Below are 25,546 nucleotides of genomic sequence, written 5' to 3'. Positions count from 1 at the left end.
TTCGGGTAATGGTCCTTGTGTGGTCTGGTCCAACTTGGAGAAGGTTCTGGTCTTCCCATATGTCAGCGGCCCAGGTTCCCCAGAATAAAGAAGAAAAAAAAAAAGAACAGGTAAGTGGGGACCAAGTAATTATCTATAGTCTTTCAGGTTTAGTAGGGTGGTGGGGAATAGGTAGGAGTGCAGGTAGGTGAGGGATTACTTTTGTCTTGTGTTTCTCTCCCTGTGCGTTCGTCGAAATCCCCTTCTCTTTGGTAGCAGTTATTATTTTAGGGTTGGGGTTTCCGTGAGGTTAGAGGGTTTTAATGGTTCCCTTTATACCGTCTCCCCTTCCTTGCAGGACCTCAACCCTTTCCCCTTAGTCCCCCTTAATCCCAGTAACCACCCTGAGCCCCACTCCCACTTGCGGTACGATCGTACCTGTGGTGGCCACGCCCCTTCAGGGACGCGGCCGGCTTTCTGGCAATCTCCCGACTTCACTGGGGTAGGGGCGGGAGGTTCCCCGAGTCTTTCTCCTCTTCGTAGTCGCTCCTCTCCTACTTTGGGAGCCTCGGTGCTGGTGCGCGCGTTTCGCCGTTCGTCTTCTCCTCGTTGGGCTCCCCGAGCGTTTCTCTCCCTCTCCGTCTCTCCGTCCTTCGCGCCGTCTTTTTTTTCAATTATTTTCATGACGTACATGGCGTCCGACGTCATGACGTCCAGAGCTTCTCGGGTGCCCCCGGGGTATTCTTTCACAGTTGCCGTATCTTCCTGTGAACCGGCGTCGGGAGGCGTCCGGTTACACAGGACTTCACATAAGGTGGTTTGCACGGGTAGTAAAAGAACTTGTTGCAAAAGGGCCCTTTCAAGATTGTTTAGAACCCAAAACTTCATGGTTTCTCCTTTTCTTGAAGGTAGAGGTAAAATGATGCCACACCAAGGGTTCAAGACCTAGGAAGCACACCAGCAGAGGCCAGCAGGGCTTAGGTAGGTCCAATTGCAAGAGGTCAGCTGGGCAGTTGCATAGAGTCCTCTGGAGCTTGTTGTGTCTCTGTAGCTCAGAACAGGAGATTAGTCGGCTGCCCTTGGAGTCACTTCAGCCTGGAGGGTAAGGGTTCAGTCTTTCTTCTCAGACTGCAGAACAAGCATAAAGCAGCAGGGTAGTCCTCTGGCAGCAGGGCAGTACATCTGTCATATCCACAGGTCCAGGAGTATACTGAAGCATGGGTCTGGCAGTTCCATTTCTATACCAGGTGCTCTCTTTGAAGTGTGAGAGTCTTCAGGGGTTTCCCCCAACAGACGTGACTGGAATTTCCTGCCTCCTTGCCATTGTCCCAGTCTGCCTAGGGGCACAATAAGCTAGTTTAAAGTCCTTTGTGTGTGAGCTGGGCCACTGGCTTTGAAGTGCAAGTGTGGTAGGTGACAGCTCAGCCTCCCCACATCAAGCCAGGATAGACCATCCTGATAAACACCCAGGCTCTCTATTGTGATACACAAAGGAATACACAAAGGTCAACTCCCAACTAAACCTTTTCATGTAACCCAGGAAACAGATTGCAGGCCCCCAAATGGTTAGGACAAGAATATGCCAACTTTCTAAAAGTGGCATTTTCAGAATTGTGAATTAAAATCTGACTTTACCATTAAAAAGGGTTTTAAGTTACAATTCCTCAGACAACAAACATAATATTTCCACCTGCTCCCACACAAATGTTTTCACTTATCAAATATCATAAGGGAGAGATAGGCAACCGTGAAAAAAAGAAGTTGAGAGTTTTTCACTACCAGGACATGTAAAGCTAAAAAAAATACATTCCCAACTTTTTAAACACAATACACCCTGCTTTATGGGCTGTGTAGGGTCTACCCTGGGGTGACATATGTATTAAAAAGGAAGGTGTAGGCTTTGGCAAAAAGTTCATTTTGCCAGGACAAAATGCATTTTAAAACTGCACATGCAGGCTGCAATGGCTGTCCTGAGACATGGTTAAAGGGCTACTTAGGTGGATGGCACAATAAGTGGTGCAGGCCCATTAGTAGCATTTAATTGACATGCCCTGGCTACATGCAGTACCACTTTACTAGGGACTTTCAAGTAAATTACATGTTCCAATTGGGTGTAAGCCATGTTCTAAGGAGAGGGCACAAACACTTTAGCTCTGGTTAGCTGTGGTAAAGTGCACAGAGTCCAAAAAGCCAACAAAATCTAGTTCAGAAAACAGGAGGGGCAAAGGCAAACATTTGCGAGTGACTTTGCAGAGAGGGTCAGGTCCAACAGGATTTAATTTTATCTGTATCATCCATTCACCTATTGATCTACAAAACTATAATCTTAACTTTAGGTTCTGTAACCTGCATTCTTTGCATTGCAGCTTAAGAGCTGAAACTGTATAAAATGGGCAACTTGTGTAAGGAGTTAGCATTACACAATTAATAGCTTGGAAAGGTGAAGAGTATTTTTTTTTTTTTTTTGAGTTCATTCGGTCTAGAGATCTAGGCCATTTTGAGTAACAAAGATAACAATCATACATGATAAAATAGTATTTGTTAAAAAAAACAAGATAACAATAAAAAAACAGTAATAATCAGGACAGTATAACAATAAGATCAACAGGACTAAGTATTTGATTATAGATAAAAAGTACAATAAATAAGACATGGCTAAAATATTAAGAATAAAAAGATAAAAGATAAAATATAAAATTCTGTCTGACAAACCAATGTGTGCAATTGTTTCCCCGTAAGACCTGGCCCTCGTCAATCCTCATATAGAGGAAAAAAAATAACAGTTGAGACTCCTTCTGTCGACTAATGGCAGGATGGCTCACATGCCCTTTGAAACAATAAGCCTACGCCGGATGTACCAGGCCTCCGCTAAATATTTGGTAACTGTAATAGCTACCACGGAGGATGAGTCGTATGTACAGATTCTGGTGGCGTTTGCTCTATCATGTAATGACATATTTTTGCAGAGGGGAATAATCCACCTCCCTCTGGGACTTTTATACAGAGGGCAGAAAAATAGTATATGCTCTATTGTTTCTTTACAATTTTGGCAAGAGATACATCTATCATTTGAAGCGATGTTAGATGACCAGTGAGCCGTAAAACCATTAATAGGCAGTGTACCATATCTTAGTTGGAGATATAAAGCACGGGCGTACGGAGGCATGGGAAGGTTCAAGAAGTTCTCAGGCCAGGGCTCGTGCTTGAATTGGAGAAATTCCATTGTTAGCCTGCCCGCCCCTTTTTGGTGCAAGGAGTCTTCGTTAACTTTCTCCCAATATCTTTTTGTGGCAAGTTTCTTTGCATTATCGGGGATTTGATCTGGATAGTTCCAGTAGGAAGGAAAACCTATTTTGACCCAGGCAGATTTCATTTCCTTCAGCCATGGGATTTTCTCCAATGCCTGGGGGGTGGCTATGAGCTCTCTTATAGCCAGCCTATATGGTTCGAGTTCAACAGATTTCCATAAGCGGATCCAATAGGAGAGAGGCCTTAGGGCTGCTGTGGTTTTGATACTGTTTAGACCTAGGTCTAGCCTTAGAGGGGTCATTGGTGAGCCCATACCTAGCCGGGCAATCTGTCTAAGGAAATGGTTTTCCTTGGTTTGCAGAGTATCAAGGTTTTTGTGGGACCCCCAAAGTTCCGCTCCATAGAGGGCCGCTGCTCTGATTTGGACATTGTAAATCTCTGCAAGTATGTTCAAGGGGGGACTCTGAGCCTTTCTCGATCTACGGACAAGGGCCCCACCTCTCTGGCTTATAATGAGAGCCCCTTTGTCAATGGCTGCCATCCATTTGCCTGTGGTCGATAGTCTGAAACCCAAGTAGTCAAACTCTTCTACTTTCTCCAATGGAATTGAGTTCATTTCTATGCTAACGCGCGAGCGTTTCTTGGAGGTACTATATATCATGAGTTTTGTTTTCTTAATGTTTACATCCAGACCATAGTCACTACAAAAAACACAGAATTGGTTGATCAGGTTTTGGATTCCCATTGGCGATTTAGATATCAAAATTGTGTCATCTGCATATAGCAGACACGGGATTTTTTTCCCAACCAATTTAGGTGAATTTATACAGTTCTCTAAGTAGTGGATGCAATTATTGATATATAGCAAAAAAAGAGTGGGTGCCAGAACACATCCCTGTCTAACTCCTTTTTTAATAGCTACGGGGTAAGTCAACTCACCCCCCTGGCCACATCTAATTTGAGCGAAAGTATTTTCATGCAGTTGAGCAATGAGTTTCAGGAGACCAGATGGCACTCCCATGTTTGATAATGTTGACCACAGCAGGTTCCTGGGGATCAAATCGAATGCGGCTCTGAGGTCTATGAAGACCACATAGAGATTACCCCTCCCCAGGTCAACATTCTTCCATTTTATTGACATGAATCTTAGGGCTTGGTCAACTGTACTCACTGCAGGTCTAAATCCTGCTTGTAGGTCAGAAAGAGCTTTGGACTCCATAATCCATTCCTCAAGATGGAGCAAAAGATGCTTTGCATAGATTTTTTGGGAGTTATCAAGGAGACTAATCGGACGATAATTGGCAGGGATGTTCGGATTTCCTTTTTTTTAAATGGGTACTATTTCGGCCCCTTTCCAAGTGGGAGGAGCGGGGGCCCCTGCTGCAATAGCATTGCAGATAAGGTTGAGATATGGTGCCCATATATCTGGTCTTGATTTGTATAGATCGCCTGGGATCTTGTCTGGGCCAGGGGCTTTTCCCCATTTCAATGAGTCTATTGCTGCTCTTGTTTCGGTTAGAGAGAATGTGATCGGGGTAGTCTCATGGTTTATTGGGGCATCAGGGGCCCACAAAGATGCTTCAGAAGGCCCTTCAAATAGTTGCCCAAAGTGCTCTACCCATGATGCTGAGAGGATTGAGGAGCCAGGTGCGGCAGGGGAGTTGCTACAGTCATCAGTTATTAGTTTCCAGAACCTAGATGTGTCATTAGATTTAGCAGTCTCCAAAATAATAACCCATCTGGCCTCTTCCCAACTTCTGCGTGCCTTAGAACATTCCTTCTTATAAACTTTTCTGGCTGTTCTTAACAGCCCAACATGGCCATCTTTTATTGCTTCCAGGAGAGACAGTTGTGCTTCTCTGCAACAGTTGTCAAACCAAGGAGTGCAGTGCTTTTTGTTAGAATTATTGAGAAACGTTTTTGTAAAAAGATGCTTTAAAGATTGGAACAAGTCAGTGTGGGCTGCTAAGACTCCGTCACCCTCCCCGTTCTCGTTTAGGCGGATCATACACTCCATCTGGTTGGCAAGCAGGTTGTAAATGGATGCCAGGTGTTTAGGGGAAGAATTAACAGATTCCCATTTTAGGTTGCGTCTGTTATTTGTTAGAGCCAGCTGGGAGGCATGGCTCTTGGAGTAGGGCACAGTAAACGAAGGAAAAAGTCCTCTGGTCGATAAAATCAACGGGTCATGATCACTCTCAATTTGCTTTTGGACCCTCATATCAAACATGTGGCTCCACAGTCGGATGTCAAGAAGTATATAATCAATACGACTGCTGAGCCCTCCGCGCCTAAAGATAGCTTGTAAATTTATCCGAGCGTGAGCGACAGTTGCAGGCTCGGAGGCCATGGGCTAGTGTGATGTCGGCCAGTAAGCGCGCAGATTTATTCAGCCTTGGTCTTTTGTTGGAGACTAGCTGAGGGATGCCCCAATGGGCATCCTCTTCTTTACATATTCCTTGGACTAGAGGATTAGGTTCGAAAGTGACATTAAAATCCGCTCCAATCAAAACAAAGAAGGAAGGATTGTTTTTAAGAAAACTGTCCAAAATGGACAGAACATCAGAATCGGTGTGGGAGCTCACATTCCTGTTATAGATATTAATTAAAAGTAACGGTCTCTCTTCAGAAATCATTATTAATAGGACTTGCAAGTCAGTGCAACCGGTATCTATTTCTTCTATCTTGCACCTAAGAGAAGTGTTGATCCACACAAGCAGCCCTCCCGATGGTCTCCCAGAAGAGGACTTGCGTGCTGGAACCCAATAGCTTTTAAAGCCTAATCTATATTTGGGTTCTAATGCCCACGTTTCTTGGAAGAGGCAGATCAGGTGATCATCAATAAGACTGCCCCATCCTGGACTTTGTAATTTGCTTTCCAACCCTGCTATGTTCCAGCTGAGTACCTTATCGAGATCCTCTGTTTTTATGGACCCTGCTTTATTCTGAGGATATTTCCTACAGGGGGAGGAACTGCTAGGAACCATACTAATTTCCTCAGGTATATTAGGACCAGTGGCTTTCTCGCTATGTACCATGTGAACCTCGCTGGATGTGGCCCCAGCTATATATGAATTAGGTAGGTTGGACATGCGGGTGGACACCAGAATGTATGGAACAATTGACAGGGACGGAATACATTCCTCGCTGACTTGGCTCGTGGTGCTTATGGGTGATCCCTGGTTAACAGGATCTGCCAAGGTCAAAGGGGCAACAGAGTTAGAGATGCTGAGGGCAGTAGGGTGAATGTCCTCAGCATCACCATTGCTCGGAGCCACTTCCGAAAGGTCGTCTCCTAGTCAGTCTGTTTCAGAAAGAGATGACGAAGGGCATCTGGGGACAAATAGAGGGATAGACTGTGTGTGGATAGCCGGGGAAGCCCCGTATAACGTTGGCGGTTGTCTACTCCAAACTGGCGTGGGAGGTGGATAAAACACTTGTAACCTGCAAAGGGAGGCTTTTCCAGTTATAGGATAAGGTCTATTAGCGTTTATAAAGAGCCGTTGGACAAGGTCTGGAGAATTGAAGTTGATAACTATGCAGTCCCCTGAACCGATCTTCGCTAGGGAACCCACCCACCCTACCCTTCTCACCATCAGTATTGAGGGTGTCATGGAAAAAGCAAACCCTGCGTTCACGTGCAACCAATGAATAACCTTGTTTTTAAGTTCGGTAAAAGATTCAGTGGAATGAGGTTTGAGTTCAGGAACATTCAATATAATGAGTACATAATGACATGATTCTGGTGGCAAATGGAACACTTTTGGATCTGACAGGCCCCTGAACTTGTCGCTCTTCTGGTGTTCTGTATGCAGGTGATCCCAAGTGGGGTTGCCATCTCCCGGATTAGTTACAGGGTTATTCCATGTGGCAGTTCCTTTTAAAAGGGGAACTGCAACCATATGGGGCTTATTCATTAAAATACTAGCTGTTTTGACGGAGCTGGACCAATCTTGGTTTAAAGAGGAAAAAGGGATTTTTGCTATTTGGCCAGTGGGTCTGTTGGCAGTGATGGGGTCATGGTTGGCAAGGGGATGGGATTGAATTTCTACGGATGGAGCAATTTTTGGTGGCTGGCTATTGATAAGGCTTTCCAGTTTGTCCTCAATCGATTGGAGGCGGGTTAAAATTGGAAGAAATAGTTTGGAAAGCTCATCTCTTATGAAATCCCTGGTGTACTCATTTGTATGACACTCGTTTGTGTTGTGTAAGGGGATTGATACCGTATCCTTATTAGAAGGTTGGGCCAGGTTAGAGGGGCTCAAAGTCCTAGATCATTTGTTTTTAAAAGCGGGTTCCCTTCGTTTCCTTTTTCCTTTGGTATTGGAATCTGCTAAGGTGAGGGGGCCTTCGTTTGGGGGACTCTGGGCCAGCGGAATAGGTGCAGCACGGGTGGTAATTACAATTGGGGTTTCGTCCTGATTCTCCTGGGAGTTTTTGGAGGGGGAAGGGGTAGTCAGTTCAGACTGTAATTCTGGTCGCGGGGAGGGCTGTGGGGCTGAGCTATCATGAACTAGGCTGTTGGTTGAAGAAGGGGGGGCAGCTATGCGTCGCTGCACTAACTCTATTTCTTTTTCAAGTTCCCCAACAGCCTTTTGCAGAAAACCATCTAAGGTTCTGTTAGAGTGCTGTTTACCTTCCAACCCACCCCCACGTCGACGGCCCATTATTCTTTAAATCAGGGGCCTTTAGTGGGCCCCCGGCTTATAGGGGTGTGTAGGCCTTTGGGACCCAGCCACTGACACTATAGTGTGATTAATAAGCTTCTCAGACCCTGCTGTTACAAATTCCCAAAGACAAGACCACAGTAAGACGCCCAAACGTATATATATAAAGCCTGGCCCAATCACTTATCGGGCACAGACAGGCGTAGAGCGGGTGATGAATTATGGGCTCCTGCCCTTGGGGGAAGAAGAATGGTGCAGCCTCCTTCCACCCTCCAAGAAACGGAATTCAATAAGCAGTTATATGATGAACTGAGATAAATTCAGCTGAGTACACGCTGAGTATCCGGTTTGGGTTAATAGTTTTCCACGTGCTTGATGGGGCCTGGGGCTCTATGGAAGAACTACCCACGCACCGAGCAGAGGAACTTGGAATCTCCTTCAGGCAGCCATAGACAAGTTTGCTGTATGGACCACGTCTTTGGGTAGATGTCAGGGGGGTGGCCCTGCCCTGCCTCTTCCTGGCAATGACGGGCAAGGACGGGCCCGCCCTTTGCCCAGGCTTTGCCCGGGCGCCGCCCGCGCGCGTGCCGCGCGCGTCCCGCGACGGCGGGAGCGCGAGTACAATTTAAAGGGCTCCTGCCCCTTGTCCTTCCTCCCGGCACCAATCAGCGCGTCCCGCGACGGCGGGAGCGCGAATTCAATTTTAAAGGGCTCCTGCCCCTTGACCTCCTCACGGCAAACAAACAGCGCTTCCCGCGATGGCGGGAGCGCGAGTACAATTTGAAGGGCTCCTGCCCCTTGTCCTTCCTCCCGGCACCAATCAGCGCGTCCCGCGACGGCGGGAGCGCGAATTCAATTTTAAAGGGCTCCTGCCCCTTGACCTCCTCACGGCAAACAAACAGCGCTTCCCGCGACGGCGGGAGCGCGAGTACAATTTAAAGGGCTCCTGCCCCTTGTCCTTCCTCCCGGCACCAATCAGCGCATCCCGCGACGGCGGGAGCGCGAATTCAATTTTAAAGGGCTCCTGCCCCTTGACCTCCTCACGGCAAACAAACAGAGCTTGAAACAAGAGTTGTTTCTGTGAAGGCTAAGTTTTTACATATTTTTACTTATCTAGGTTTTAGACTTCAAGTAGGCTTATGTTATGACTGACATTTTATTGTCTTGTGCTATCGTGTCTGAATGTAGTGCATCACCTAAACACTTTCACATTTCAAAATTTGCAGTGCAACCACAATGTGTACTTTACACCAATGCCACGCCCATGTGTGTACATGTAACACTTTTGAGAACGCTCTAATTACTTTTATCCTGCCATTTCAGATGGCTAGAGTGCCTTGCTGTGTATGCAAGTCTGCATGAGTGTGCCCATGTACTTGTTTTGTACAAACTAAAACTAGTGAATCACAATAGGATTCTTAAAATTGTGTAGGGATTTGTTAGTCTTGACAAAGAGCTCCTAACCCACAGTGGCAACACAACAAAGGCCATAACATGTAGACCAAAAAAGTGATGGAGAGGCCATCAATCTCTTCCAGAATCTGATAACAGTACTGCTACAGTACTTAGATGTTTTTAACCTCATCAAGGTGACTATCATTAAAATTGTCTTGTATGGTTACACACTAGATAACTTTAGATCTTCATCAAGAGCTCCATTACAATGGTCAAGCTCACCCGGATGTACCATCATTCTGGGTGAGGAGTTCAGTGATGAAGCATGCCATGAGACATCGGGGTGAGGACTTCTTTACAGCTTTAGTTGGTTGTTCTAGCAGAGTTATAGAAATAGACAGTGCTGTTTGCAGAACTCCTGTATGAGTGTTACCACACCTTATCTGGGATTACATATGGGCATGTTCCTTTGTTCCATATTTGTACATAGTGTACCCTGACTTTTTATACTGGTCCTGGTGTCATGTTAATGTAGCATATGTGTACAGGTCTAGAACTATTCTTAACTTTGGGCAGGGCCACTGGAATTATGCAGCAGGGGAAGTCCAAATTGTGTGGCATTGTGTGGCACATTTTTTAATAGTATTACACCATTAATTCTTCATTTTTAAACTTGGTAACACTGTATGTCAACATGCTGGATTATGTGGCAAATGCGGCAAATCTATAATTATACAAAAATTGTTGCAGCCGCACAATTGCCTAATTCCTGTTGTCCGGACTATGAGAGGCCCAGAATCTGCTCCTGAGACCTTGAGGAGTGCACTAAGTGTACCTTCATAGTGGACGGAGGACTACTGACCCTGTTCTGAGTTTGGAAAATACTGCAGTGGTGGCCAATGCAGCATATCATGTTTTGAGACTGAAAGTGCGAGCAAGCCTTTCTCTCGGTCATGGAAAGTGTGGCCTACTTGCCCTCTCATGTAAAATTAAGCTGTCATATACCCTGCGCCAACATCCTGCATATTCTGTGTGTGTGTGTGTGTGTGTGTGTGTATATTTTGTGCAGCACATGTAGTGGGTTCTGTGTGTGAGTCATTTGAATCCTATTGGTGTGTCATGGCAAAAAATTGAGAATGAGGAAGCTTCCCCACACGTTGGAAGTGTACTGCATCCATTCCTCTGGATGGAGGCTGGTTATCCAGACATGGAAGTGAGGAGGATTGGCAAGGACTACTTTTAGAAATTCCATGAAGACTTTGTTAGTAAGAAGTTGCTAATTAGTTATCCCCAATCACTGCCATTTTGTGAATGGCAGGGTGAAAGGTTGGAGTGCAGTATCTGTTATTCAAGTTGTGGAAGTTTCTGGTACAGGCTTGTCCTTTTGTCTAACCCAAATCACTGCTTCAGAGAGGCTGATGACAACCAGGTGCAGAAGCATCACAACTGCTTCATTTTGGAGACAGCCCAGTGCTACCTGCTGTGAGAAGGGTCACTTTACACAAAGACACTTCCTGGAAAGCATCTCTAAAAGTACAAAAGAGAACAACCTCAAACCAGTTCTGAAGTTTGAGACAGTGAATACTTATTCACTGTTTAGAGTGTGTATAAAAGTAGGACCTAAACCACCCTAATTTGGTCCAGTTTCAGGTTATTTATGACTAGAGAAGTAGATGCTCCACAAAATACTCAAGGATTGCTGTGTGACAATGGCTGGTGTTTGCCTGACAGCCAGTCTCCTAGGGGTAAAAGGACATTACCTAGAATCTGCACTTTCTTCTGGATGAGCTAGAGGTCTCCTAAATGCCCAGAAGCTTGCTTGTTTCTACAGGAGTGGAGACTGTCCAGAGGTAGATGCCCAGCATTTTTATGGTTGTAGGGACACCAAAAGAAGGCAGACTGTTGGATTGCGAATCCCAGTGCAACCCATGCTGAAGAGGGTTCTAAGTCTGTCTGCAGTTCCTAGTATGAACCGCTGCATCAGCCAAGAGAATAACTGCATTGCAGCACCACGGAAGAGGATTCTCAATTGAGTATATCTTTCAACACTTGTTCAATGTAATTCAGTTACAAATATGTAATGAGGCCATGTGTTTTTTATTAGTACAGTGTGATTTCAAATGTTTGATTATGTTCTTTTCAATAGTGATGTACAATTTATACTCTTTTCTGCAATGAGTCAGATGCCATACATTGTTTTCATGGAGTTTGCTTAATTCTTAAGCGTTGAGGGGTTGGGTGTTTCCCTTGTGTTGGCACCTTCCGTTTGCAGAATATTTACTTGCTTGATATAGGATCCCAAGCGCCCTTTTTTGAACCCTAGGTCAACACCCTTGGATTGCATCAAGAGAATAACTGTGGAATCAGGGCTTCAACTGCTATGAAGAGGATCATAGCAGCTCAATTGAGGCTACAGCTATTGAGAGAGTCACAGCGGCCCAGTCTGGAGCGACAACTGCCATGAGATTCACAGCAGCCCAATCAGGACTACAACTGCTGTGGAATTTATGTTGACCCATTTAGGTTGCAATTGCCTTGGGGTTCAATTTGGTCAGTTAGGCTGCAACAACTGTGGTGCAGGCATACACCCTGCCAGGATTGCCTCTGCCCTCTTAGCTAGATGGGACCTCATCTACTAAGTCGGGACCCGAACAAGCACCCAGACCGACAACAGCCATCAGATCTATCCAGGTGGCAGCGTACAGGATGAACAAGGGCCTCTATTGGCTATTCTGGACTACACAGGAGTGCCATGAGCCTCTGCCAGTTGTGCAAGATAAACCTCCGATTCCACATTAGCTGACCATGCAGGACTATGAACTGACTTTTGGTGCACCTATAATCTCCACCGGATCCTTACTTATGCATCAGCCATAATTTCTGCAGGGTAAGTTTGTCTAACGTGATGTGGGTGGGAGAGAATGGATGCAAAGAAGGAGTGTAGCGCCACAGGAAAGTTGTTACCAAGATCCCTGTCCTGTATACTGGAGTGAACTGTATAGTATTGAGAAATAGTGTGAGATTAAAAAGTAAAAAGTGCATTCGTTGTTGAAAAAACAAAAACATACAAAAACCAAGCACAGGGCTGGATGCTTAAATGATTGTGTCTGTTCAGTGATTGTTGAGTTATGAGCTTATGCTCCCACACTTGATACATGAGAAGCATATGACTGCTCATCCTTGCTAACCTGAGAGTCAAGTGTGGTCAAGTTGCACAGCCATGGTAAACGTGCTCCATTAAACCAATGGAAAATGTCGCAATCTACATGTTTGGGGCTCAGTTTGGGGCTTTGTCTGCCCTCTGGCCACACAAAAGAGGTTTGGCATGTTTTTCATTTAACCTCAGCATATGTACAATGCTGGTAATTCTTAACATATCGTGGATATTCGTAGCACAATGGTGCCCCACACCTTTGTAATGCTTGAACAAACATAATAGTGATATTTCTTGGCATGTTTATAACATTATTGCCACTCCAGTTTGAGGCCTCAACTACAAATATCGTAATTCTGCACTCATCCTGTCAGCATCGATTCATACACACACCCATTCATCCATCCACTCACACAACCATTTGTTCTTCCATGCATATATTTATCAAATAGTCACCTATGCTTTGTCACCCACTTAATCATAGATCCTTTCGATCACCCATCCACGCACTTTCATTCAATCATCCATTCACTCACATTTACATCCTTCCATTCATTAACCAATTAGAATGTTCACACTCATCCACTTACTCATCTCCAAAACCAAAAATACAAGGCATCAATAAAGAAGCACCTTCACTTTTGAAATAGTCAAATCTTTTGGCTTTGTCACTGCCTGTTTAGATCATCTGTCACTAGTCGAAATGAATGACTTAATTAAAACACCACAAACATGACTGTGCCACTTTTATAAGGGCACTCCAGTAGTTTCACGTGGATAACGTAAGAAAGACATATGGAGAATAAAATTAGTATTGGAACATCTGTTTCATACAAAACGCGTGAATTCCGTTCCATCATCTCTCAGTAATGATGCATTTTACTCGTTCATCATGGGCATGCGTTGTGTACACAGGCAAAGGTTTGTTATCATCTGCTGAACATTTTTTACATCTTTGAAAATCTAGTCTAATATGAAACATGCTTAGCAATGTATTTGCAGTATCATTTGATGATGTATTTGTTTAAAAAGTAGAAAGAACTACAGTACCTTCTTTTACAAGATTGCCAAAACTTCGTGCAATCTCATGTAGAACGGCTGCTCCAGTTGTTGGATCAATGCCTCCAAAGACCCAGGAATCTCGGTGACCGCCCAAAATGATGTATCTATCTGTAGATGTAAAACATACATCTTTAATAAAGAATCACATTTCTGGCCTTGTCTGAATAGGAATGAGAAACTGATTACGCGATGCAAAGCCGATTACCAGTTCTTCCAGTTCTAAACTAAGAATACATGTTTTAAATGTCTAACAGAGAAAGTCTTTCAGACCAAATACAAGTCTTTAGTTAATTGAAAGATACAGTTATTCTCATATGTCTATCCATTAAATTACCAGAAATACAAAACTTTAACATTATCACATTTAATCATATTATAACTCCTTTAAAAATATTATGTTTTTAATTATTTTTCTCAAATACATGAAATTCATCACGTTATGAAGTATATCCTTTAATAATCCTTATCCCATTCTCCTAGTTCGAGGGCTGATTGTCAGAAATCGCAATTCATCCAATTCAAAACAATAAAATGTCCTACATACAACTAACTGATGTTCCACATAGCTGGAATTCTATTAGAGAACAAAAGCCCCAGATATCTAGCAGTCACCTTCAAAAGACAGTAAATGCTCCCGTGCAAATAATGTGATTAGTCACTTAGACTTAACAGTCGATCTATGATACAAGTATTAAGTAGTATTATCTACTCATAACAAAGTTTGGAGAGTGACTGTCTCACTGTCGGAGATCCAAACAGAAGCCCTAATGATGGTATACAAAGTCTGGATTGCAGCCAGTAACCTTGGTTACATTTTAAGATTCATGTTGAATCTTCAATTTGCCCCAACATATTTATCTACTGACTAAGTCAAATATTGATTTAAAGTCAACGTAACAACAAAACAATAAAGAAGATTATTCTGGATGGGTGCTCTGATAAGCACACTGGAACTAAGAGTTGTTGAATGAGACTCCGAAGCCTGGTTGTGACCCAGCTCAGCAGGTAATTACCAAGAGGTTTTAATGTTCTGCAGGGACTAAGCACTGATAATAGTCTCTAGTTGATCGGCTCAGCCTTGCCTTCTTCTTATGAATTGGTACCAGCAATACCCCCCTCCATTGTCTGAACGTCAGTGGTTTCTGTCTCCCATGCTGAGCTATTTTATTTTCTTGTGAAAATTTCATTGCAGCTTTATGTTTTCTGACGTCACTAGGTACAGATGGCTCGAATTAAGCATGTACCACTCTCTCTTTGATGTCGGTTTCTCCCAGGGCTTGAAGTGGGACGAAAAGACTGTGGGGTTCTCTCAAAGGGGCGTGGTAGATGTAATTATGAGTGTGTCTTAAAAACACATATGCTAAAAATGTGTGTTTAGCATAGTGTGCTACCCGACTGCACTTTGCTGCTTCTTTCTGCTGGTCCTCCAGATATTTAGTACAAGTAACATTACACCTTCAACATGCCAGGACTATTGGCTTTTTCAATGGTTGTTAGTTGCATAAGATAAATAAGCAGCAACAATGGCTTCTTTGTATAAAAATATTTAAAATGCTTCAGTTCTGAAATGATGAGACTGTGAAATAATTGTAACAAGTCACTTTTAAGTTACATGAAAGGCAGTGAAGCGTGGTACTGCTGCTGAGTTAAAAAAAAAAAAAAAAAGTCATCCTGACCACGAGGACAAGAATAGAGAGCCTGATAGGGACCAGTTTCAGCACCTGCTTTTAAGAACTGCCGGGGATGAGCACTGGCAGGACCCGTCCCACTTAAAGCCCTGGTCTCACCATTGAAAGCCCCTTTATTGGTCACATTCCTTTTACTTTTTTCAGTTAAGTTCACACCAGGGTAAATAGCACGGACTGAAGCTGAGAGGAGAATAATTCGTAAATGTCAGCATGCACCATCTTAAAAACAAGCATTTTTAGTACCAGCAACTAAACAATACAAACAATAAATTTCCTTTTATTGAATGGATAATGAATGAAACAAAAAGGTAACTAACCTGATATTAGGCATCACGAAGTGCGTTTGCAAGGTCTCTTATAGAATTAATATATCAAATTTATCTAGGAACTCTCTATAAAATGAATAGCATCCACAAATACTAAGGCCCAAAATATGAAAGACTCATTAAATCTGTGTTACCACCTGGGAATGGAATTTTAGTTACCGGGCCAGGTGATTTCTGGGGCAGGATTACATATTTTTGTTTATAACATGTGAGAAAGGTATTTCCATGATGATTCCTGCATGCCTTCACCTGGAGTTTCACATGCAATCCCTTGTCAGATAAAAGAGAATGATTTATATTTCGGCGGATAGAATACTCTGTCACAAACATGATGGATATCCTGTCCACTGTAGTACAAGTGCATTATATCCTATGACATTTGTAATAAGGTGGACGGGATACCCTTCACGCTTGTGACAGAGTATCCTATCTGCCAAGATATTAATCAGGCCCCACCACATGCCTGTGATTGGTTAATCAAAGAAGCAATTAAATGATGATGTAGCCTACATTAGCTGAACATAAGTATGCAAAAATATAAAAAGACCCATTTAGGCTGAAATTATGAACCTGGCGGTCTCATGACCGCCAGGTTCAGGGTGGCAGTCAGACCGCTGCCAAGGCGGCCATCTGACCACCACTTATGACCATGCTGGTCGTGCATGCCGTCGGCCCACCGGCACCACCAGGTTTCCTCATCCCAACAGGCTGGTGGTCCTAATCCGTAATGGAAGCGCTGCAAGCAAGCGCTGCCCTGGGGATTACGATCGTGTTCTCCAAGAGCTATTTCATTGCAGTCACACCGCCATGAAAAGGCAGGCAGAGAAGGGGTGAAGGGGGCCCCAGCAGGGCCGCTGCACTGCCCATGCACTTGGTAATGCAGGAGCCCCCCTGGCCAGCCCCATCGTGATGGTCACTGTCTGCTCTGACAGTGAACATCATGATGGGTGCTGGTGCACCCTACGTACTACAGCAATGCCACCGGCTCGATTACGAGCCAGAGACAATGCTGTAGGCTGTTTACTGTGGGGACAGCAGACAGAAACTCATTTTCCGGCAACTGACCCAGCGAGAACATCGAAATGGGTCAGGCGGGGAGGCAGCCACAATGGGGGCAACCTCCCCATCGGAATTTCGGCGGACGGACTTTTCTGTCTGCCGAAATCGTAATGACCCCCATAATCTTAGCAAAACGTATCTCACCCCAAAATTACTAACAATATCAAGGAACGAAAGTTATGCTCATTTGTAAAATGTAAACAAAATAAGGTTCTCCTTTTATACAAATGTTTATGAAAGAGAAACACTTTCAGTGCTTATTTCGAGCAGGTGGTAGCCAGTTTGGGTCACCCGAACTCACTTTTAGCTCCAACCATTTATTTTTCTGTATCAGACATTTACCGAGAGCAAAAGAGAGGAAAATAAACAAAGGGAAAAGATGGAGAAAAATAAAGGTGCAAAAACTACCATAAGGGAAAAAAGCAGGAACCTGTAAGAGTCAGATAAAGGGCCCAGGAGTATCTGGTAGTGGATTAATGAGGCAAGACTATGAAGCCTTGGTACTGGGTGCACCAACATTTAATTGCACCTGCTGCCAGCTTCTGGTCAGAGCTTTGGGCACCCGCACTCATTCTTTTACAAATCAAGCATGACCATTTGATTTGTTTAAATGGCTGAGTCCTACAGGTATAGGCCTGAAGGCATCTTTCAAAGCGTCATACTCATCTACTTAGCAACAGAATCTCATACATTAAAGTCTTTAGGCATCATGCACGACCTTTAGAAAGACAGGCAAATATTAGTTTGCATTATTACCAGCACCATCTGGGTAGCTGAATGTCCACAGTACAATTACTTGTGAGCCACTATTGAGAGTACATTGTGTCCAGAACTGGAGGCCATGCTTAGAATAATGTGGCAGGAAGTGAATCCATAGTTGGAATGTTACGTCATATTCTAGAGCCTCATCTTTAATTCTCCTTCCCACCAAGACAGTGGAGTACTATGTGTAAGGTCATGGAAGCCAAATATGCAGTCTAGTGCTCAATTCTAGCAACCTCGGTTTAGAGGAGGGTGTCAATCTCAGACTCATCTGTAATGCTGCATCCAACACTCAAAGCTACATATGGAGTTCTGTGATTTTTGTTTTCTTTATTTTACTTGCACGTTTTTAAATTATAAAATTGTCCTATTGTGGTTATTTACAAGGTTTAGAGTGCAGGGGCATTGCTTCCTGGTGGGTGTATGGTGTGTTACATCCACCTATTCTATTTTGTGATGAATAGCTGGGTACAGGCACTTTCAGTCGGGCATGATAAGGTGTCTGTCAGATTTCACCTGGGATTTTTGCATGCATACACTGACAAAAGCACACACACCCTCTCATCTCTGTTTTAAAAGTCCTCAAAATATTGTGTTTGTTTTTTATACAAATTATTGTGTTTCTCACTTAGTACTCCTATTAATCCTCATTCCTCTCCCTTTCCACTTCTCCTTAAGTCCCTCTAAAATGCCCCGCTTGTCTTACTGACCAGGCTATGCCCCTGCTACAGTGGTTAGAGCCCAAATGAATTTGAAGATCTTAAACTCTATCCAGTATTCGTCAGTCACTTTGCAGGTTTTCAGACAAGTGGAACATTGAATAGCTTGCTTTTCAGAGGTTTCCTGATTCACATGTGCCTGGTTTCTGTTCTTAAGATGGCTTCCTTCCTTTAGCATTTTAAAACCTTCTTGTTAAATCTTGCTAGAATTGGCCTGGTGAATGGTGCATAGAAACTGAAATTGAATTCTTAATCACAACGGGAACCAGTGAAGTTGTTTGTTTCTTGATTTGGGGCAATGAATCTTGACCTGGTAGCCTCATTTTGCACTCACTGATATCTTTTCATGGGATTCTTTACTAGTCCATAGTAAATTCTACTTCAATAATTGGGCATTCTGTTGTGGAGGGAGAATGTTCAATTTCGGCTTATATTATTTAATGACACTTTTCCTCTCACAATATACACAACTACAAATCCCGAAGTGAATTCAAACACATTCTTTAGGCCTGTTAAACTGACGTGATTTGGCAAATCCAGAAAGCTCACGAGCCGAATAGAAACATCACTTTCTAAGCCTCTGGAGTGGGGCTGGTTTCCAGGATACAGCAAGTATGGAAAGTTACAAGGCCTACCTTCGCATTTAACTAGAAAACCTCCACCTCATGAAGGTAAATGCTGCTGCCTACATCCGAGGCGCAACTGTATAAATTCAAGATCAAACACCTCCAAAGATAGCCCCCAAAACCACGTTCAGACGCACTGCAAGGCTGATAATAGAAACTGTGACATATTTAAATAAATAATAACGAGAGAGTAGCGGGCCTCATCTTTAGGAGTTGGAGAGTATCTGCTTGAATAACATTAAAGACAAAAGGCTACTGTAATTCAACATATTTTAAAATGATAAGTAGAAAAGTTGCCTTCCTGATGTTGTGTAAGTTTAGCGGAGTTCGCTGAATGTGTGCAACATTCAGTCATCAAAGAGGTCACCTGTTTTAAGGATATTTTCCCTGTGCTGTTCAACGGTGTCAGCAACCATTACCAGCTCCTGAAGCTTGAGGTCTAGCCAGAGCCGAAGCACCGGTAAATATTTCTTTGTGGGACTGGTACGATCTAGACACATTCTTCAGCAGTAGCTGGTCTTGTCCTCATGCCTTGGGAAGCACTTCCGCTGCCACCCCCCATCTCTCCTGATCCCCCCGTGACGTCTGATGACGTCAGCGTGTGATCGTGCGCTGACCTCATCAGAGGTCGCCGACCGAGGAGAAACTGATTGGTTTTTCCTTGGTACGGGGAAAGGGGGAGGTCAGAGAGGCATTAAAGGAAAGGAAAGACTTTTCATTTCCTTTCATGTCTCTCTGAGCGTTCCTGCAGCACGATCGCATAAGTGATCATGCTGCAGGAATGCCCACTAGACACCAAGGATTTTTTTTTTTTTTTAATGACATGAGGGGTGCGAACCCCTGGCCAAGAGTCGCTCCCCAAGGGGGACATTTGTTTATTAGGCCATTTGACACCAGGGATAATTTTACTTTTTTTTTTTTTTTCTTACAGGAGGAGAGTGGCCCCTTAGGCAAGGCCAATATTATTTTAGGCCAAATCTGCCCCTGGGGGCAGAAACCACTTAGGCACCAGGGATTGTTGCGTGTGTCTGTGTGTTTTGTTTAGGGGCGGCCCCTTGGGCTACTCAGGGGGGTACATTACTGTTGGCCATTTCTGCCCCCAAAGGGGGGCATAAAGCCCACTAGACACCAGGGAAGATTTTGTTTTTAAAAAAGAGGGTTGGGGTATGGCGATACTATGGGGCAATTACCCCCGATCCACTCCCCAGGGGGGCAAAAAGCCTACTAGATAACAGGGATTTTAAAACAAATAGAGGGGTGGGAGCTGCCAACCAGTATGGGCATGGTTATGCCCACCACCCCAACTGAAGGGGGTAACAGTCTTTCAGCCCCCCCCCTCTGCACACTTAAGGATCTTATCCCAACGGCAAGCAAGCGGACATTTGATTATTTTGGGGTTTGATTTTACAATTAGGCCAAGATAGCTTGGCTAACTCTCAATATTGTCTCATTTGGAATGGTAAGCAACTGCACTTTATGGACTTTGGTAAGCTGCCACCTAGAAAAACCTGCCAGACCTAGACACATCTGAAAACTAAACATCTGGGTGAGCCCAGGGTGGTGTGTTTCACATGCAGTGACACCTTTTTCTTACCCATAATGCCCTGCAAACCTCCAACTTTGCTTGAAATCATGCATTTTCCCTACATTTTGGTGATGTAACCTTCCAGAATCTGCAGGAATCCACAAAATTCCTACCACCCAGCATAGTTGAATTTATACCAATAAAAATTCTGCCCCACTTGGCAGCCTAAAAACATTTTTTTTCAAACTGCCCTTTTGACCTGCTTGGGTTCCCCCTCAAATTCAACATGTTTTTGTCCTTCCCTTTCACAGGCACTTGGCCCACCTATACAAGTGAGGTATAATTTTTATCAGGAGATTGAGGGGAACATTGGGTCGAAAGAAATTAGTGCCAGTGTGGTGCTCCCACAAAGAAACGTGAGGAAAATGTGATCTGTTTAGCTAAATTTGAGGTTTGCTGAGGATTCTGGGTAAGAAAACACTGGTGGATCCACGCAAGTCACACCTCCCTGGACTCCCTTGGGTGTCTAGTTTTCAGAAATGTCTAGGTTTAGTAGGTATCCCTAGATGGCTGCTGAGCCCAGGACCAAAAATGCAGGTGTCCTCTTTGCAAAAACAGGTAGTTTGTAATAGATAATTTTGATGTGTCCATGTTGTGTTTTAGACCCTCCCTGTCGCGGGCACTAGGCCTACCCACACAAGTGAGGTACCATTTTTATCAGGAGTTTTGGGGAAATACTGGGGAGAAGGAAATTTGTGGCTCTTCTCGGATTCCAGAACTTTCCATCACCGAATGTAGGGAAAAACAGTTTCTTTTGCCAAATTTTGAGGTTTGCAAAGGATTCTGGGTAACGGTACCTGTTGAGAGTGCCTCAAGTTACCCCAACTTAGATTCCACTAGGTAACCAGTTTTAAAAAATGCACAGGTTTGGTAGGTTTCCCTAGGTGCCAGCTGAGCTAGATTCAAAAATCCACAGCTAGGCACTTTGCAAAAAACAGGTCAGTTTTCATTAGAAAAATGTGATGTGTCCATGTTGTGTTTTGGGGCATTTCCTGTCACGGGCACTAGGCCTATCCACACAAGTGAGAGACCATTTTCATTGGGAGACTTAGGGGAATTCTGGTGGCAATTTGTGGCTCTTCTCAGATTCCAGACCCTTCCATTCCCAAAATATGAGGAAAAAGTGTTTTTTTGGCCAAATGGTGAGGTTTGAAAAGGATTCTGAGTAACAGAACCTGGTGAGAGCCCCACAAGTCACCTCATCCTGGATTTGCCTACGTGTCTGTTTTTCAAAAATGCACAGGTTTGGTAGGTTTCCCTTGGTGCCGGCTGAGATAGAGGCCAAAATCCACAGGTAGGCACTTCCCAAAAAACATGTCAGATTTCAATGTAAAAATGTGACGTGCCCATGTTGCATTTTGGGGCATTCCTGTCGCGGGCACTAGGCCTAAACCACACAAGTGAGGTACCACTTTTATTGGGAGACTTGGGGGAACACAGAACAGAAGAACAAGTGTTATTGCCCATTGTCTTTGTCTACATGTTTTCCTTCCAAATGCAGGACAGTGTGTAAGAAAGAAGGCTATTTGAGAAATGCCCTATAATTCACCTGCTAGTATGGGGACCCCCGAATTTAGAGATATGCAAATAACCACTGCTTTCAACACCTTATCTTGTGCCTATTTTGGAAATACAAAGGTTTCCATGATACCTATTTTTCACTCTTGATATTATACAAAAATGAATTGCTGTATACCCGGTATACAAATAAAAACCCACTGCTAGGTGCAGCTCATTTATTGGCTCTGGGTACCTAGGGTTCCTGATGAACCTATAAGCCTTATATATCCCCACAACCAGAACACTCCATTAGACATAACGGTATATTGCTTTCAAAATTCTGCCATAGCTGGAAAAAGTTACAGAAGAAAACGTAGACAGAAATGGATGCTTTTCTCCAACTCAATTTCAATATTTGTTTTATTTCAGCTGTTACTTCTGCAGGAAAACCTTTAAGGATCTACACAAATGACCCCTTGCTAAATTTGGACTTTTGTCTACTTTTCAGAAGTGCTTAGCTGTCCGGGATCTACCATTGGTTTCACACCCATTTCCGTCACTAGGAAGGAGGCTGAAACCACAAAAAATTTACAAATGGTGTATAACCCAGTAAAATGCCAAAATTGTGTTAAAAAATGTGGTTTTCTGATTCAAATCTGCCTGTTCCTGAAAGCTGGGAAGATGGTGATTTTAGCACCTCAAAGCCTTTGTTGATACCATTTGCAGGGAAAAAACACATGCTTTCTTCTGCAGCACTTTTTTCCAATTTTTCCCCCCAAAACTAAATTTTAGCTGTATTTTGGCTAATTTCTTGGTCTCCTTTAGGGTAACCCACAAACTCTGGGTACCTTTAGAATCCCTGGGATGTTGGAAAAAAAGGACGTAAATTTGGCATGGATAGCTTATGTGGACAAAAAGTTATGAGGGCCTAAGCGCAAACTACCCCAAATAGCCCAAAAAAGGCTTGGCACAGGAGGGGTAAAAGGCCTGGCAGCAAAATGGTTAAACATTAAATACAGCTATCAATCAAGGGAGCTAAACATAGCCAGAATTGTCTTTTTCTCCTTTTTCTTTTGCATTCCCATTGTAGTTTTGCCTTACCTTTTGTGTGCACAAAACGAAGCCATTTAGCCATTGCAAATGGATGACATTATTTGATATACAGCAACTCACCATTAGAGTTCAGCAATGAAATAACGTGGAACAGGTCACTTTGGGATCATTTTAGCTAATTTTGAGTATGAATCAAATGCTGGGTTTGAAACCACGAGACAAGCGCTGATGAAATATCACCGGTCAGGTTCAACCGAACTTTCATGCCGATTCTGGAAGAACACCCACCCACAATTCAACACGTTCACTCAGGGGACCATTTAAAAAAAATATGATTTTTTTTATTTTATTTGTGAAACAATGCTTATGCTGTTTTTGCAAATATACGCAAAGGAAGCCAGTCAATCAACAGGGACTTACTGATGAAAACCACGTTTATGCAAATTGTACCTCAATAACTAAGTAAAAAACATACAAAATGGACTCATCAGCTGTAAAGGACTGCAACGATTCTGTGAGGCCACCTCTTGAATGACAGTGCATGTGTGTGGTGTCTTTGTGGGAATAGTAGCCTACTTTTGCTATGATTTACCTGTCTGCTCCTGCCTCTGTGCTCTTTTCCTCCTGACCCGGCAGTCCATGGGGGTGCACAGGCTCACAGACACCCCAGGCACTGCTCTCATGCTGGTAATACTATTACCCAGCATGAGAGAAGCGCCAGGATAGGTCTGAGTGCCCTGTTTTGGTGCTCACTAAGGGAGTGGAATCCTGTGCCTGTTCTCCACCTGGCTGTGCAAAAAAGCTTGTGTTGGAGAGATGTAAGTGCGCTACATAAAACAGCCAGCCAAACTGACATGATTACTTACCGTGCTCACCACTCCTTCTCCCTGCTGATGTCCTACTAAGCTCAGTCAGCTTGGCTAGCAGTCTGCAGGAAGAAAAATAAAATGATAACAAAATTATTTTATCATTTTATTTTTCATGTTTGAATCTGCTGGCTTCCATCAGTGGGAGGACGCTCCAGCGTCTTAAAGGAGGAGCCACCACTGAAGGCGGCTAGAACAATTTTCTGCTTCACAATTGAGCACATACGGAATAATGGCCCCAAGGGTGTGCCTACTGTTTATATTACAGATTAACCGGACACACTGGTATGGTGCCCCTGGTTGGTGTGGTGTAACCTTCTAAGGGTAGTAAATACAAAGAGTAAAGGCTCACAATTGTTGGGTAGTGTAGGGTCCGACGTTAGAGAACAGCAAGATAACATGCATGACATTGTCCAGTGTGTGTTACTTCTTTTTCAAAAGATCTGACAGTCAGTCCTAGTTAGTTACATTAGAGAGTAGATAGAATAATTTAAACATAAACCCTTAGTGTTGATTCGAAAACGTGTATTCGTGTAGGATTTAGGAACACACTTTGAATTTTCTTCTTTAAATAAACCAGTCAAGCAGTGATAGCATTAGTGGTGGAAGGTTAAATGCACTGCCTGGCCTGTGGGAGCAGGGTGGAGTGTTTGGCAGAATGAGTGCACTGTCTTATACAGCTCTCTACACTTGTGGTAATGCCATTCAGCATGAAGAAAGTAAGCATCTGATCACAGAGGCAGGGATTTAATCCAGTGATGAGAAAAATGTAGCCACAGATGCTGTGGCATGTTCCGGCATTCAGGTTAAGTGCATGGCCTACTTTGTGTCTCAGTGGAGAGAGAGGACATGCCAGCAGGATCACAGATCACAAAGATGTCAGAAGGGATTACGTGTGGCCGAAGGCTCAATTCTGGATTCCACAGACAATTAGGGAATCATGCTCATAGTGGTCAAATGTGCAGTACACTGAAACACATTTAGTTGTGGTGCAGATAAAAAGTGAAGTGTAGACGAAAGTGATGGATGGAATACTTGAAATAATCATATCCACTAGAAATTACTCAGACTGCATCCTAGTCCATTGTGTTTTGCACACCATGCTGTCTCAGTTTGGGCCCAGCAATATCCAACTGAGTCTTGACCCTGCTTCAATATAATTAGTCCAGCCTGAACTGCCAGGTCCTCACTGAACTAGAATACAAGCAACCCAAGACCGGTTTCTTTCTTGTTAGGGCTCATCAGTCGAGAATAGCTTGTTTCCAGTGGCACAGTGTACACTGGTCCCACATCCGAACACACCTGTCCCACTTAGGGCACTGCACAGAAGTATACAAAAAAGTAATGGATGGAATGCTTGAATTAATCTCAGTTACTGTTAATTACTCAAGCTCTGTTAGACTGGTCAGCTCTCCGGGTGGTTTCTCCTGTCTTTTTGGCTTCTGACCTCTTGTTTTTGGATCCTGTGCTGAATTTCGTTTTTGCTGACTTTAGGACTCTGAGCACTTTACTACTGCTGACCAGTGCTAAAGTGCAAGTGCTCCCTGTGTAAATTGTATTGGCGACTGGTTTCTCCTTGATTGGCATATGTGAATTACTAGTAAGTCCCTAGTAAAGCGCACTGTGTGCAGCCAAGGCCTGTAAATCAAATGCTACTAGTGGGCATGCAGCACTGATTGTGCCACCCACAAGATTAGCCCTGTAAACATGTCTCATACCGACCACTGCAGTGTGTGTGTGAAGGTTTGAACTGCCAGTTTGACCTGGCAAGTGAACCCACTTGCCAGGCCAAAACCTTCCATTTTCCTACATTTAAGTCACCCCTAAGGTAGGGCCAAGGGAGCCCATGGGCAGGG

The 25,546-nt window shown here is 43.8% G+C and overlaps 1 protein-coding gene across 1 annotated transcript in view; it reads right to left on the bottom strand.

The window, feature by feature from the left end:
• Window positions 1–25,546, bottom strand: part of LOC138249851 (N-acetylated-alpha-linked acidic dipeptidase 2-like) — a 700,770-nt gene that overhangs the window by 216,638 nt on the left and 458,586 nt on the right. The window contains exon 11 of the mRNA XM_069204013.1: window positions 13,495–13,614. Coding sequence (XP_069060114.1) covers window positions 13,495–13,614 — 120 coding nt within the window. The remainder of the gene's footprint in view (window positions 1–13,494; window positions 13,615–25,546) is intronic.

Source organism: Pleurodeles waltl, chromosome 8, assembly GCF_031143425.1.
Source record: "Pleurodeles waltl isolate 20211129_DDA chromosome 8, aPleWal1.hap1.20221129, whole genome shotgun sequence".
Taxonomy (NCBI): Eukaryota; Metazoa; Chordata; class Amphibia; order Caudata; family Salamandridae; genus Pleurodeles; species Pleurodeles waltl.
The sequence above is the reverse complement of the archived record's forward strand: the minus strand, read 5'-3'. Positions and strand labels throughout refer to the sequence as shown.